The sequence below is a fragment of the Hyalella azteca genome, unplaced genomic scaffold (assembly GCF_000764305.2).
Source record: "Hyalella azteca isolate HAZT.00-mixed unplaced genomic scaffold, Hazt_2.0.2 contig4574, whole genome shotgun sequence".
In the NCBI taxonomy this organism is placed as follows: Eukaryota; Metazoa; Arthropoda; class Malacostraca; order Amphipoda; family Hyalellidae; genus Hyalella; species Hyalella azteca.
The window spans coordinates 114,930-129,468 of NW_025934787.1; the positions used below are offsets into that span (position 1 = coordinate 114,930).

At 38.9% G+C, this 14,539-nt stretch overlaps 1 protein-coding gene across 2 annotated transcripts; it reads right to left on the bottom strand.

Annotated features, from left to right (window-relative positions):
- Window positions 1-2,307: 2,307 nt before the first annotated feature.
- LOC108678899 (bleomycin hydrolase) lies at window positions 2,308-13,951 on the bottom strand. 2 transcript variants are annotated; one of them, XM_047880060.1, is made up of 12 exons: window positions 13,802-13,951; window positions 12,817-12,971; window positions 11,993-12,145; window positions 10,585-10,730; window positions 9,664-9,748; window positions 8,374-8,625; window positions 7,552-7,680; window positions 6,920-7,017; window positions 6,513-6,636; window positions 5,333-5,479; window positions 4,278-4,384; window positions 2,308-4,190 (listed from the first exon to the last, which is right to left on the bottom strand). In XM_047880060.1, exons 1-12 carry the CDS (start codon window positions 13,935-13,937, stop codon window positions 4,172-4,174), a joined length of 1,551 nt encoding a protein of 516 aa, XP_047736016.1. In that variant the 5' UTR covers window positions 13,938-13,951; the 3' UTR covers window positions 2,308-4,171. The 2 variants fall into 2 exon arrangements, with proteins under 2 accessions (XP_047736016.1, XP_018022885.1); XM_018167396.2 differs by having other exon boundaries at window positions 2,308-4,224; window positions 4,269-4,384.
- Between the last annotated feature and the right edge of the window lie 588 nt (window positions 13,952-14,539).

A 14,539-nucleotide genomic window follows, 5' to 3' on the forward strand; every position in this document is an offset into this window, starting at 1 on the left:
GCACAAAATACGGTCTTCATGACGCTTTTTTTGTTATTAATTTAGTTCGTGTTGTGTGAAGGGAATGACGCTGTCTATGAACGGACCCACTATCATACAACTTAGATAACAAGCACAGGCACACTGGCCCGTAGCAGCCACTGCCTACTTTTTTTTTTTTACTTTTTAGCGCATTTTCTCATTTATGGAAAAAATTCCCTATTGTGCTCGTCATGTCCGTCCGTCCGTCTCTCCGTGACTTCACGTTTTCGTCGATTTTGAGAAAATGTGCTCTCTGTCACTCACTGCAGTGAGTGCTGAGTTATATTTTTTATAGTGCAGTCGCGCCATATCAGTCATATCTGAGGATACTAGTGGTTGCACGACCTCATCTAAATTAACCTAACTTCTGTTACTTAAGTCTTCGGCTGCGCTGTGATAAATAATATGTGCTACTCTAGAATTGGTTTTGAAAAAAACTTGACGGCAAGGTCTTAAAACATTAAAACAGCTATTTGTTTACCAAATTTTGTTGGATCAAGTAGCCACCAAGAAATGTATATCCTGTTTGAGTGTTAAAACCCAATTCATTCATCCAAAATTTAATCGCTGGAAGGTTATTTACTCTAATTAAGGGGGGAGGGAATACCCTAAAATTTTCGGATTTGGCTTTTCCGGTTTTTAGTCTCATCTAAAACCTGACATTCTGCCCTATCCAACGGTACCATTGCCATCTCTGTACGTTGATTTATGCTTTCACGACAGATCATGAAAGTGGGGCGGGTGGGGGAGTTCTTTAACAAATTAGATAGGAGCTAATTCGCTGCCCAGCAGTATATATAAAGTGTTTGCTTGAGGTGCAGCTCAGTAACCCGCCTGGCGTTGTTTGAGTAAGTACGCATGTAGTCGCTCCCACCATCCTTGAGTGGAATCAAGCTCCAGAAACGTTTAGTTTCGTATCCTTGCAACATTGAGTGCCTATGGCGATGCGGGCGGGACTTAGCCTAGTCGCGCTCTCCCGAACATTCACACTTATTGTCACGGAAAACCTATCTCCTCCTAGAGTTGTGAAGCTACAGCGATGAGACATATACCATTCGATTCGTAAAGACCATACCTAACGAGTAACGAAGCCCCTTTTTTTTAGATTTGTGCTTAGTTTGGATTCAAAGTGGGGGAAGGGGGGAAAATTTGAAGAAATGAGAAGAAAACGGAAAAATGCGTGTAAAAAACTAAGGCAAAAATAAAAAATCTAGCTTCGTTACTCGATTAGTATGGTCTTTACGCATCGAATGATATGCGTCTCAATGTTGTAGCTTGAAAACCCTAGGAGGAGATAGAATTTCTACAGTACCCTCTTTTTTTGTCAGTTTTCTATGAATTTCACGTTTTCTATTAATTTTTCCGAAAAAATCGCACGAACAATATGTTCTTGCATTTTGGTTTTACATATACATGTGTGAAGTTTCAGAAAGATACGTTAGTAAATGTGGAAATTTTTTCTGGAGGGTATACGGTATACCCCCCCCATTAGGGGTAAAACTCAATAAAAAGAAACTTATTTATCTCAAAACTGGACGAAATCAAAAACATACCTTGTTGTTGATGGGTTGAATATTCAGGTATAAAAATAAATTATCAATATGATGAAGCCGCTGCGAACGAATAGACCGAAGTTTTTAGTCAACCTTCGGCGTCGTTATATTGAAACGAAATTTGAATAATTTTGATAGGTTAATTTAATTTTGGTTAAGAAATCTTGAAATCTGAGAAAGAATAGGCTTCTTTTACCTACTGAGTATTCTCAATGTTTCTAACATTTCTAATTTAATTCACAGACCGGCTGTGGAATGACGCGGAGACGAGTGAGGAAGTTGCACAAAACGTACGCTTTGCGTCTGAGTTTGCCAGCGAGTTGAGGGAAATGTAGAGCTTAGTTTTACTGACGGGTAGCGGCACTACACTCTCGGTCCTACAACCTACTAGCTAAAGTGACGGAAACCAAGACTTTGAGGTGGGGCAGTCTGAAACTAAGCCAGTGTGTGTCGTCGTCTCTCCTCACTACACTTTCTTAACAAATTAACGAAAAAGATCACCTTAATCGCTCCAATTTTCGAGATTGTGGGACAGCCTGACAGGTAAGTGTAGCAGGATGCTCATATTCAGTTTTTTGGAGAAAAACTTGCAGACATTTGTAAATTGATAATGAGGGCACCCAAAATTAAGTGTTGACGAATCGGATGCTTATTCCATTACAGTCATAACTAATGTTTTATTGCTCCCATCATGATGCAGACCTGCCCTGGAAGGGTAAAGAGAAAAATAGAATAACCACCAGTCTTTACTCATCTTACGGCTAAAATTTATTTTAGCATCAGAATTATAGAAGAAGAACATTGGATTAGTCTGGTGTCCAAGAAACATGGGCGTGACATGCCAAACCCACCCAAATATCGAGCCAACTGTTCGTACATTAAAATGAGGCATAAAATTAGTCAAGATAAAATGGAAACTAAAACAAAGCCTTCGAGCTCGAGATGGCAAACCTATGTCATTTTTAACTTAGTATATAAATTAATACATAAAACTAAAATATCGCGTAAGATCACCGGTCGCATCGTACGAGTTTGCCTTAAATATTTTCTAGTTTTTAGAGACACTAATCGAATAATTTGTAATGAAGCTACGTTCGTTATGATGAACACTGTAGTGCAGATAGTCCTCACAGCTGAACACGCTCGCTCTGACCAAACTTTTGTTCACATTTGCTTGCATCTCAGTAGGATAAATCCTTCTTTATCAAAGATTTGATTACTCTTGGGAACACGTCTACAGTGCTGCGTGGAGTCTGCTCTGCCAACCCACACTGTTTTAAGTTGAGGAAAAAAACATTCGTGGATGATGGTACGTAGTGTGAACACGGCGAGACAATAATAGCTTTTCCGAATGCCGATTTTCATGACAAAAAACCTCGTAACGGTGACCGCGACATGTGTACAAAAACTTAGTAGCTTATTAGAGATACAAGAAGAAGATATTCCATTCAGTTGTCACAGGCAGGAGCTGCTACTACAGTACTAGCCAACCGAACTTTAGTTGAACCTATAGTTCACTACTGTCAGGGATGAACGCCCGCAGCTCCAGGCCAAGACAATATATAAATGAATTTCAGGCAACTGTGCTTCATTTATCTGACCTACAATGCTGTTTCGAACTCTCCTAGTCATCGTTAGTATAAAAGCCGGTGCAATGGCCATGGATTAAAATAATGAAAAATCACACTTAAAATAGTTTAGCAACTCACTTTTTGTTAAAATCGTAGCCACACAAACATGATAAAACAGTTTATTAGAAATCACTTTGCTAAAATCGTAATTCCGCAAAGTTAAAATACTTTATTATGCTCAAATTCCGATTAAAACCACTTGATTATACGAGAAGTTCAACACCGTATTGCACAGCATTAATGCATGTAGTTCAGGAGAAGCATTAATCCACATACGTGAAACGACAGCAGGGACACTGGTAATAGTCGGCAATACTCGACCAGTTAGCAAAACTAGACTGACAAACTAGTCAGACATCAGGTACTGTCTAGTCCGCCTTCGTAGCACTGGGCTGACTGCACAGGGCCACGGTCAGCTAACAACTGCCTAACAACTCAACAAGACTTCAGCGACTGCTAATCTCTGCTAACTACCTCGCGTTCAGTAGCGTACAGGTTCCTCTGCAGTGTGTATGATACGATTACTTGACGCGTGCGTGTCTCTTACATTTTTGTGAAAGATAACAATGATTTAACAGATACCACATTTAAAAATCCTACGCGTGAATAATTAAAAGCAAGTAATTTTGGGAGCGACAGTTTCTTGTCGTTCATACAGGTTTCAAGTGTGATATAGACGAGCAAGAGTCTGAGCGAAATAGGAAAACAATAGTATACAAATCGAACACAACGAATTAATACAACTCTAAAAAACAGAAAAATGAAACTCACTGTGAATAATCTAAAAAAAAAGAAACCTGATGTTGTAAATAATCGCTAATTGAGGGTTTCCTAGGACTGCCCATACTTTTGGAACGGAATTAGGAGGGCTAGGCGGGGACTGGTCGACCCTAGTTATCCTGCATCACAGGGCTAGGTAGGGTCTGATCAAATCTAGTTATCCTGCATCACAGGGCTAGGTGGGGTCTAGTCGAGCCTAGTTATCCTGCATCACAGGGCTAGGTGGGGTCTAGTCGAGCCTAGTTATCCTACATCACATGGCTAGGTGGGGGTCTAGTCGAGCCTAGTTATCCTGTTCCTGGCGAGGGCCCCCAAGGGGTCCCAGGCTGGCAAGACGGTCACGGGCGTCGTGAAGACGTCGAGCACGTCTTGCGGCACATACTTGCGGTCCACCACAACCTGCGGGTCATACACAACAGCGTTCTAGTGCAAGCGGTCCATGCCTCGTCGGTTACGATGCTTACAATTTACCATGGCCACTTTTGAATTTAACTTAGCATGGCGACTTTTTAATTTGATTTAGCATGGCGACCTTAATGGGTCGAAAAAACAGTTGCGAAGGGTCAGAACTATTATATTTTCCCTTGGGTTGAAATGCTATGAGTCAAATGCTACTAATCGAAACACTTTAACAAAACTTTAAAAATAGTCAAACGACCAATTTTAGGGAAGCGATGACTAATTATGAAAGAGCCTTTAATTACGAACGTTTGATAAACTAAAGAAAAAGTTTATATTCTATTACCACCAAATTGTTACTACATCACATCGTTCATAACTACGATAGAAACCTCATTATTTATCTCTCGTCGTCAAAGAAAGCTATTTCAGTGCACTTCAGTTTCTACTTGTATGCTCTTCGTTAGTAAGCCCATGCTGCATAATTCTCAGGAATCCACGTGATTTCCTGATGACCGCGCTAAGAACGGACTAGGCAGTTATTACTTAGACAACGTTATGACATCGTTTCTATATCAGAAATTACCATGACAGGCCTCGTATGTAGGGTATCAAGTCTTCAGTTCTGGGATTTTTCACTGTAAAAATAATCTAACGTAACATAAAGCCTCAATTAGATGGCATGTTAGGCATGTCTGAACCAAGAAGCTCGTTTAACAATTTTTGGAGCATAGACCAGGAATAACCATACCTTCAATATTAATAATTCACCGCCAACTGATCAACACAGTTCTCACCTCAAAAAATAGACCAGGAATAACCCTAACTTGGAAATAAATAATTCACCGCCAACTGATCAACACAGTTCTCACCTCAAAAAAATAGACCAGGAATAACCCTAACTTGGAGATAAATAATTCACCACCAACTGATCAACACATCGCTCACCTCAAAAACAAACTGCTCGAACCAGGGTCTGCTGAGCACGTGGTAACCTTTCTCGCCGCGCTCCTCGCCCCAGCTGTTCTCCACCCGCCACTTGACAGGGAGGGCGTCCGCCTCCTTCTCTGGCGCGCCATCGTCAACTTCGTTGCTCTGTAGATGATTAAATTCACTTTCTGTTCTGGAGTATTCACGATTTGAATACATACATAAATATTAACAATAAATACTTACAAATTATAACATTATGATAATACAATTCTGCGGCTGGAAATAAATTTTCAAAGTCTTTATTAAATCAAGACGGAGATGGTGAGGGCATACCCATGGTCACCCAGCGCTTTATGTATGAGAAGAGCAGAACACGAGTGTTGATGAAGAAAAGAAGCAACTGATTTCGTTCAGGATAATACGGGAGTATAACTAAAATATGAATTATTCCTGGCATCAGAGGGCAAGGGTGGAGGGCAAGGGTGGAGGGCACGAGTATTAGAGAGATCCGAAAAATAAGAGAGGGAGACCAAGAAGACAACCATCTCGATGGGAGTATTGCATGAAGCAAGGAGAGATGTAAGGGCAGAGGAGAAAAGGAAGCCCCCACCCTAAACTTGAATGCCCTTAGAAGCTGCAATGGAGCAATGGAAACAGAGCCTCTGCTCAGCAGCAACTCATTTACGAGGACTGCTCGCAAATACGAGCGCTGCTCGCAAATACGAGCGCTGCTCGCAAATACGAGCGCTGCTCGCAAATACGAGCGCTGCTCGCAAATACGAGCGCTGCTCGCAATTACGGTGCAGCCGAGCAACAAGTGACGCAGTAACGGCGGCATGGGCCGATTTGTGGCGTTTTGATCGAGAAGAAAATGCACCTAAATTGCAGCGACAAAGAAAGAACACAGATTTGGTTGACATAAATGTCACAAGTAACTCATCAAGTCGGAAGCAAATAAACGATGCTTCCTAGTAACAAGACTTTAAAAAAAAACTCATTGAAAGTGAAAATTTCTATGTTAATCTTCGTCTAAGCGACGAAATAAATGCACTTCATATCCAGATGACAAAAATCGAGAGTTTCCATCAAAAGACAGTGTTGCAGATCCGGTCCCAAGTAAAACATTTAGAATGTGAAGCAACATAGGTGTGCAAAACATGGATTATCATTGAGAGTGAATATTGAGAGCGCCTACAGGCTGGAAGTGGCAGGCTGTGAAGGTCATGGCGTGCGTCATCTGGGAGTCGCCATAGAAGAGGCGCTCAGCTTTGTTCAAGCCTTTGTTCACATCCACGCCCAGCAGACGTCGGTAGTCGAACCTGGTGGCCACGTCCATATTATTCCTTCATCATCATTGTTGTTATAAATTATTATTATTATTATTGAATATTTAATCTTGAAGTCTGGAACAATCCGAACTTCCAGGGTGCTTCACATATTGTTACATACTACTTCTTATAACGAGTCATCACAAACACCCTGAGGAATGGAAGCAAGCATAGAAATTGAGATAGTGTAGCAAAGGGCAATTAAATTTCTATAATAATGATCTACCTTATCATATAAATATCATCGCAATATTCGTGTACAATTCAGACTCACGCCTCCGTGTCCTGAATGCCTAATTTTCTAACGAAGCCTTTATCAACCTCGCTGCCAAACCAGACAGCCTCTCCATCTCTGATGCTGTCGCCCGACACCTGCACACAGCATAGTAATCAAGTCAATCATCAGCACCTGATAATGATGAAAATGATGATACCCAAACTTCTCTCCTAAGTCAAGCAATCGACCTTGCTACAACACCACGGGTCTACAGAAATGCTTGAGAGATAATGAGATAAAGGAGTATTTATCTAGAGCATTGCTAATTGGGGGCTACCTTCATAAGGGTCTATGGGCTATGTTGTAGAGCTACCTTCATAAGGGTCTATGGGCTATGTTGTAGAGCTACCTTCATAAGGGTCTCTATAGGCTGGTTGTTGTAGAGCTACCTTCATAAGGGTCTCTATGGGCTGGTTGTTGTAGAGCTACCTTCATAAGGGTCTCTATGGGCTGGTTGTTGTAAAGCTACCTTCATAAGGGTCTCTATGGGCTGGTTGTTGTAGAGCTACCTTCATAAGGGTCTCTATGGGCTGGTTGTTGTAGAGCTACCTTCATAAGGGTCTCTATGGGCTGGTTGTTGTAGAGCTACCTTCATAAGGGTCTCTATGTGCTGGTTGTTGTAGAGCTACCTTCATAAGGGTCTCTATGGGCTGGTTGTTGTAGATCGTCATGCGGCCGCCCGCCATGTTGCCCAGGCAGTCGACGCTGTAGAGGCGGCCGTAAGGGTTGCTGGGCCTTGGGTCATTCACCAGGCACACCTAAATAAACAAATAAATAAATTGAACAAACACACAAGTTATACAAGATTTAGCCCGAGGTGCCAATGCATATATTTAACACACACATATTATACAAGATTTAGCAGAAAGCACGCGCGAGGCGCTAATGCATATATTCAAAACACACATTTTATATAAGACATAGTAGAACAAGGCACACCTGAAGCTCCAGATTTATAAATTAAACACAATTATATCATATAAGAATTAGCAGAAATGAAAATGAAATCAGTATATCATAGATGACTGATGAAATCATAATAGTTTTTAAAGATATTTTATAACTCTAAGAAGTCAATTGGCCAGGAAAATGGCTTTGCTTTAGTTTAACTCAAGGTGCTGATAGAATGATGTGTTATTTCATCAAAAGCAGCCGGCAATTCAGAAAAAAATTATCCGTGTTCACAGAAGGCATTTTGGTGCATGGAGACACAGTTATCAAAGCCAGCAGGCACTCTTTGGTTGTTTTTGAGCGTTGTTTGGTATTGCATTACATCTCCTCATATCTATCCTTTTTGTTATTTTTTAGCTTATATCAAATTTCTTTGGTTGGTAGTAATTAAATGAAGTATATAAAATGACACAAGAGACGAGAAGCCTAAGGAATATTACTGTCATCTTTCTGACATCGCCAGGTAGTAAAACATCACAACACACACAGTCAGCCTTCACCTTCTGCTCAACATCAAAGACCGGCTTAACGTGCTGCTCATAGAACTCCTTGGGACTGATTGGCCCAATCTCCTTGTAGGCCTTGGTCTTGTCGTAGTACTGCCACGTGAAGGCTGAGGGCGGGACGCCAATAGTCACGGCCAATATCCTGTAGACCTCGAGCATCTGGCGCCGCAGCAGCGCCCGCACCTCGTCGTCCGGAGCGGCCTTGTCCTCCAGCAGCGTGCGTATCTCCTTCGTGTACTCCCGCAGCTGACGGGGGATAACTCAATTAGGAAGGATAATTATTTCGTTGACAAAGAAGAAAGGTTATCACTTAATGATCGCGGGCAACAACAAGAAGGAAGTTGGAATCAGGAGGCTTCTATTTTGCATTAAAGTTGATGGAGGAGTTTTCACAAAAGAGAAAAAATTCATAGCAAAATCATTATCCACTCATCGTTCATCATCTCAATTTCTTATGTATACCCTGGCTATGATTATTAAACAACCAACTACCATCATTCACGAAGTACCTCACAACATAGCTTGACAATGATGATGTTAACCAAACATTAGTGATTCGGATCCAAACGAGCGGAATTAATGAGTGATGGATCATAGCACATCACAGAGCACATATACCTATTGTTTGCATCACCCATGAATGCAATGTAGCTAATTTTTAAAGAAGATAGAACTTTACCATTTTATATACTCTAAATATTTTCATATGATTTCAAGTCAGCAATTCAACACAAAACCGAGCAAATAACGATTTCCAAACAATGAACACGAGTGCCGTTCATTGAATAACCTAAAAATTCAAGAAAAAAGGGCTACAAGAAACTTTTGATGTGACATTTTTCATGAGACAAACTCGATGCAAAAGAGCATTTAGGTAGTATACAGATGAGCCATTAAATTTTTAAAATAATCTTAGGGCACACTTATTATTTACATCAATCCCTCACCATATTCTGTAATGGTGAGGGGATTCTTCATCTGTAGTTCTTTGTATCACAATTATGACTCCCGTACAAAATATTTACAAATGAATATGACACGAGAATAAAATAACTCATCATTCATGAAAAACAATAAGCCAACATACATTTTTAGGAACTCGGATTGCTGGTGAAAAAGTGTGAACAAAATAAAAATTTACTAAAAACATTGCTTTCATAAAAAATCAACTAATAGATAGGAAAATTTGTCGGGACTTGAAATAAAACAAGAAACTAAGTCACAGAGAAAGGAAATTATAATATAACTACTTGATGGGTTCATTAAAAAGGCTGCATCCCCTACCTTGTGCCGCAGAACCGAATTCATTGTTCCAGAATTTTCTGAACTCTGGGACTCGGGAAAGCATTTCTTGGGCATCAGGCCGTACCTTCAACACAGAAACAGTAATGAGGCTTCAATTTTCCTATTAAATGGATAATTAATGCAGGTCTAGTCATCATTTCAATCTATTTAGGCCAAGAAGCAAGCATGGTTTGTCAATATTGAGGTCTAAATGATTTAGTGTTATGAATAAAATTCAGCTGCCGCAAAAACATGTAAAACGACTTGCATATGAGCAGGCGCTCTGGTCATCAAATTCCCTTTTTAATTATAAGGGCATTTCAACAAAATAATTTTAATGAAATTGTAAGGAAAATGCAATAGTTTGCAGTCAATGTTATGAGTCTTGCTGAGCATAGATCACGTAAATAAAAACGCCCCTATATAGGTAGTCAGGTTGAATAAACATGTCAAGCTGGCCACCGGCACCATCATTGATGAGGTCTGCAGCTAATGCTAATATAAGTCATCTTACTTGTTGACAAGGTTGAAGAACATGTCCCACTGGCCACCATCATTAATGAGGTCTGCAGCTAATGCTAATATAAGTCATCTTACTTGTTGACAAGGTTGAAGAACATGTCCCACTGGCCACCATCATTGATGAGGTCTGCAGCTAATGCTAATATAAGTCATCTTACTTGTTGACAAGGTTTATGTCCCACTGGCCACCATCATTGATGGGGTCTGCAGCTAATGCTAATATAAGTCATCTTACTTGTTGACAAGGTTGAAGAACATGTCCCACTGGCCACCATCATTGATGAGGTCTGCAGCTAATGCTAATATAAGTCATCTTACTTGTTGACAAGGTTGAAGAACATGCCCCAATGGCCACCATCATTGATGAGGTCTGCAGCTAATGCTAATAAGTCATCTTACTTGTTGACAAGGTTGAAGAACATGTCCCACTGGCCACCATCATTGATGGGGTCATGCAGCAAGAAGCTCATCAGGCGGCCATCAACGGGTTCTCCGGAGCGACAGCAGTCAACCATGATGTTAAGGAAGTAATTGCAGCGCTCCAACTGCAATGAATATTTTATTAGCTGACTTGTAATTGCATAGCTGGGATTTGATCCAAGTGAGCATAGCTTTTTTCAAACTAATTACAATGAAGCTGGGGTTTAAATCAACTCTAGTATTGGATTAGGCCTGAAACGTATGGTACGTACTTCCACATGAAGTAAATGAATTTCGAAATGTTGTCTTCTACGAGTCAAAATTACAAATTTATTAAATAATATGAGTGGAATTAAAAATAATAAGATGAATCCCTGCGAAGTAAAAGTTAGTTTCTATATAATAGTTCAGCTACATATATCACAGAAAAATAAAATTCGAATAATTTTACCCAAAAGGCTTTATAATTGCAGCCTCTTCTTGAATGTAAAAGAATTGACTGCACAGCAAACAGAACATTAGGCAGATAGGATTCAACTTAAAACAACAATATGCTCTTAACATGATTAACATCTATACTGAGGAAACTTTCCAGGAACATCTATGCTGATCAGACGTATTATTATTATACAAAAGATATGGTGCTAGAGTTAACCACAGAGTTAGTGGAATCAGTAGGCCTCTGTTGTAAGATTGATGAGAACTCTTGTGTCTGTGTTTCTTACGGCACACAAGATGAACAAAAAATAAATGAAAGCATGACATTAAGGTCAGAAAATTTAGGTAAGATTCACTTAGCTGATTCCATTCACTTAACAATCAATCTATCATAATGAACATTCATGATAAGTAAAATATGAATTCAACATTGGCTGAAGCCTTACTGCAGGCTGATCATTTTTTTTTTTAAATTCAAGACTTGGCAAATTATATTAAAAAAAAAATAGATATGGAAAAGTTCTGAGATGATCATTTGTTTATTAATATCAAGCAGATCAAAACTCCCACTGCAATTTCAAAAAAGATCATCGACAATTTCCTGTTTTTTCCTGTCCTGTTTTGACAATTAGTTTTCAACAATATTATTCAGTGTCTACTTGAAGTTTTATTTTGATACAACATTAGTTAAGCACCTTGTGATGATGCATCACTGCTTTCAATTCCCGTCATTCTAAAAACTATCCTTCTTTTAAATGAATATCCTCATCAGCTTCAAACTAAAGTCTCTGTATGAAACAAGTTATTTTCATACTCGAGCGTGAAATATACAGCTAACTAAACACATTTAGCAAGCTTGTGCACAGTTGCATGAAATCAAGGATGTTGTAACATGTTTGAAAGAATAAGAACTAGCTTCATTAATACTCAAAAGTCTACTTTTATGTACCTTATCCCAGAAAAAAATGTAAGCTTGAGAAAACTCAAATTCTTCAAGCCCAAGGCTCTTGCAGAAGGGAATACGGATTGCATTGAGGGCTGCAAAAATCCAACAGCGGCCAGTCACGCGCTGGTTGGTGACGGGCTTACATTCTGCTTCCACCTGCAAACGCAAGTCCAGTTCATTTACTACATTAAGAAATTCATAGTCCAAGTTTGATTCTATACCTCATGAACAAAATTTTATGTAACAAATGAACTGCAATGATAGCCAAGGTCAAGGTGTTCAGCCTAGAAGTGCAAACCATTTATTGGGATAACATTTTTGTAATGATGTTATCAATGTTATTGATTGGAACAAATTTTGTAATCAGAAACTAATTTTTCTTGACACCAACCATGATCATTTTACAAGTAAATGATTGGCCTCAGTTAATGCCTTAACATCTGCATGGAAGGAATGGATTTGTGGGATCAATCATAAACTGATTCCTCACTAGGTCTATCAAATTAACATAATGAACATAAAAACTTTCAAAAACCTTCTTTCCTGTTTTCCATTTAAAATTCTATGATAAACTATTTCAATCATAACTTTAGGTAGTTTAGCATGGATAACTAAGCAAAATATGTTGAAGCACAGAAAATATGATAAATTGAAACACAGTTGCAGTACTTTGAAAGACTATCTCTCAGCATAAAGTATGTTTCTACACCTAACTGCACTCTGAGTTTCTTCGGATCTTGCAGAGCATAGCCTAATGCCATTTTTACAGCTCTACGCCGTATAAAATAGTTGCAATACATGACATGACACAATTAATTGATGTTTACCTTGTGTGAGTACACATGCTGCAGCTGAGCCACAACTTCCCTCTTGAGGCACACATCCTGCAGGTCATTTTTAAAGCAGGCAGTGTTGCCCAGCCATACGGTAGGATCCTCTTGAACATGGCGGTTACATTCTTCTATTGCACTTGCATCTATACCTAGGAAATATTTGTAACAATAAATTTCAAGTGCATTCTTATAACACATTTCAAAATATTTCTCAATCATAGAAGTAGCATGACAGAGAGTTATTCATGCTCACATGCAATGGCATCAGTAAATCTAAGAAACAAATTTACACAAATAGTCTAACTTGATATCATTGCTAGTCTCAAAAGCCAAGATGAGGTATTAGGTGCAGCTCATTTAGTCATTACCTATGTATTTACACAATTTTTTGGCAATTCAAATCTATGGGAAAATGTTATATACATAAAAATAATAGCAATGATCAAGGTTTATAACTTTTTATTTGATGTGGTTTATCTGACAAATTAGCTGGAATATTTTCTTCTAGTTCATTTACAATATTTGGTGTTCTAGGGAATGAATTTTCAAGTCAGAGAACTGCAATAATTCAGCTTTGGGTTAAAAAATCCTCTAGCATTATCATGAATTTGGTGATTAATTTCCTAACAAGACATCTGCATCTCCAACATTTTTCCTTCTTGATTCACTTGATGGCCAAAGCTAGGATACAGGCTAAAACTCTACTAAACACTGGATAACAAAGTTTTAAACATACACTTACCAGTTATATAACATGGATATAAAACATTACAGATATAATGGTTCAGATAGAGATATTTTTTATTTCTTTCAGATATTTGCAGATTCAATGCACACTGGGCTAACCATGATAAAAACTTACTTAGAGTACAATGAATTTTCATCAACATAAAGAGTGTGAACCTGTTACATATTTTACTCACATTTATCTTAATATGAAATAATATACTTTATCTTAATATGAAATTGCATTACTTACTGAAAAGTGGAATCTTTTTCAGAGGCAGAGTTGCATTGTTTGTAACATTGGCCATCTTCAAAATAACTTGAAAAAAAGGGAAAATTTCTAAAACAATTAATTGAATTTTTAAAACAACCCAACAATCCGAGATCATAAAACGTGCAACATCTGAGGAAGATGAGATGCTGTCAGGATGGACAGAGAAGCTTACATATTTGCCTATATTTGACCACCTAATGCCAGCCCTGATGGGGTAACATAGACCAGCTTGATAATTAATTTAAAATGACCATATATAACATTTCATGTTTGATACTTATTAATGTATTTTCTTCATGTTTCAGACTCTACAGACTCTGATTATTGTTAGATATAGAGTTTAAACTTATAAGTATTGGCCTTAGTTCAAGATGCCTAGGGGCTAGGACCTACAAACATCCGAAGGGGGCTCGTACCTACCAGAATTACAGCGGAGATCTTGTTGATCAAGTAGTGCAGAAGATCAAAGACAAGGAAAGAAGTTTGATAAAAGCTGCAAAGCAGTATGGCATCGGCAAGTGTGTTCTTTTCAACAGAGTGCATGGAAAAACTGTGCTTAGTCCTGGATGGCAGACTGTTCTCTCACAGGTAGAGGAGGCCCTTATAGTGAAGAGGACACTTCAGTGCAGTGACTACCTATGGCTTCTCTCTCCAACCAATGGACTTATGCATCATAGTCAAAAGCTACCTTGATTCAGAAGGGTGCACCATTCCCAT

Excerpts from the sequence above, each read along its gene's own strand:
- LOC108678899 (XM_047880060.1), bottom strand. The coding sequence starts at position 13,937 with ATGATCTCGGATTGTTGGGTTGTTTTAAAAATTCAATTAATTGTTTTA. Across the intron at positions 9,749-10,584 it reads TTCTTCAACCTTGTCAACAA|GTACGGCCTGATGCCCAAGA; the intron begins GTAAGATGACTT and ends TCTGTGTTGAAG. Across the intron at positions 8,626-9,663 it reads ATTCGGTTCTGCGGCACAAG|CTGCGGGAGTACACGAAGGA; the intron begins GTAGGGGATGCA and ends ATCCCCCGTCAG.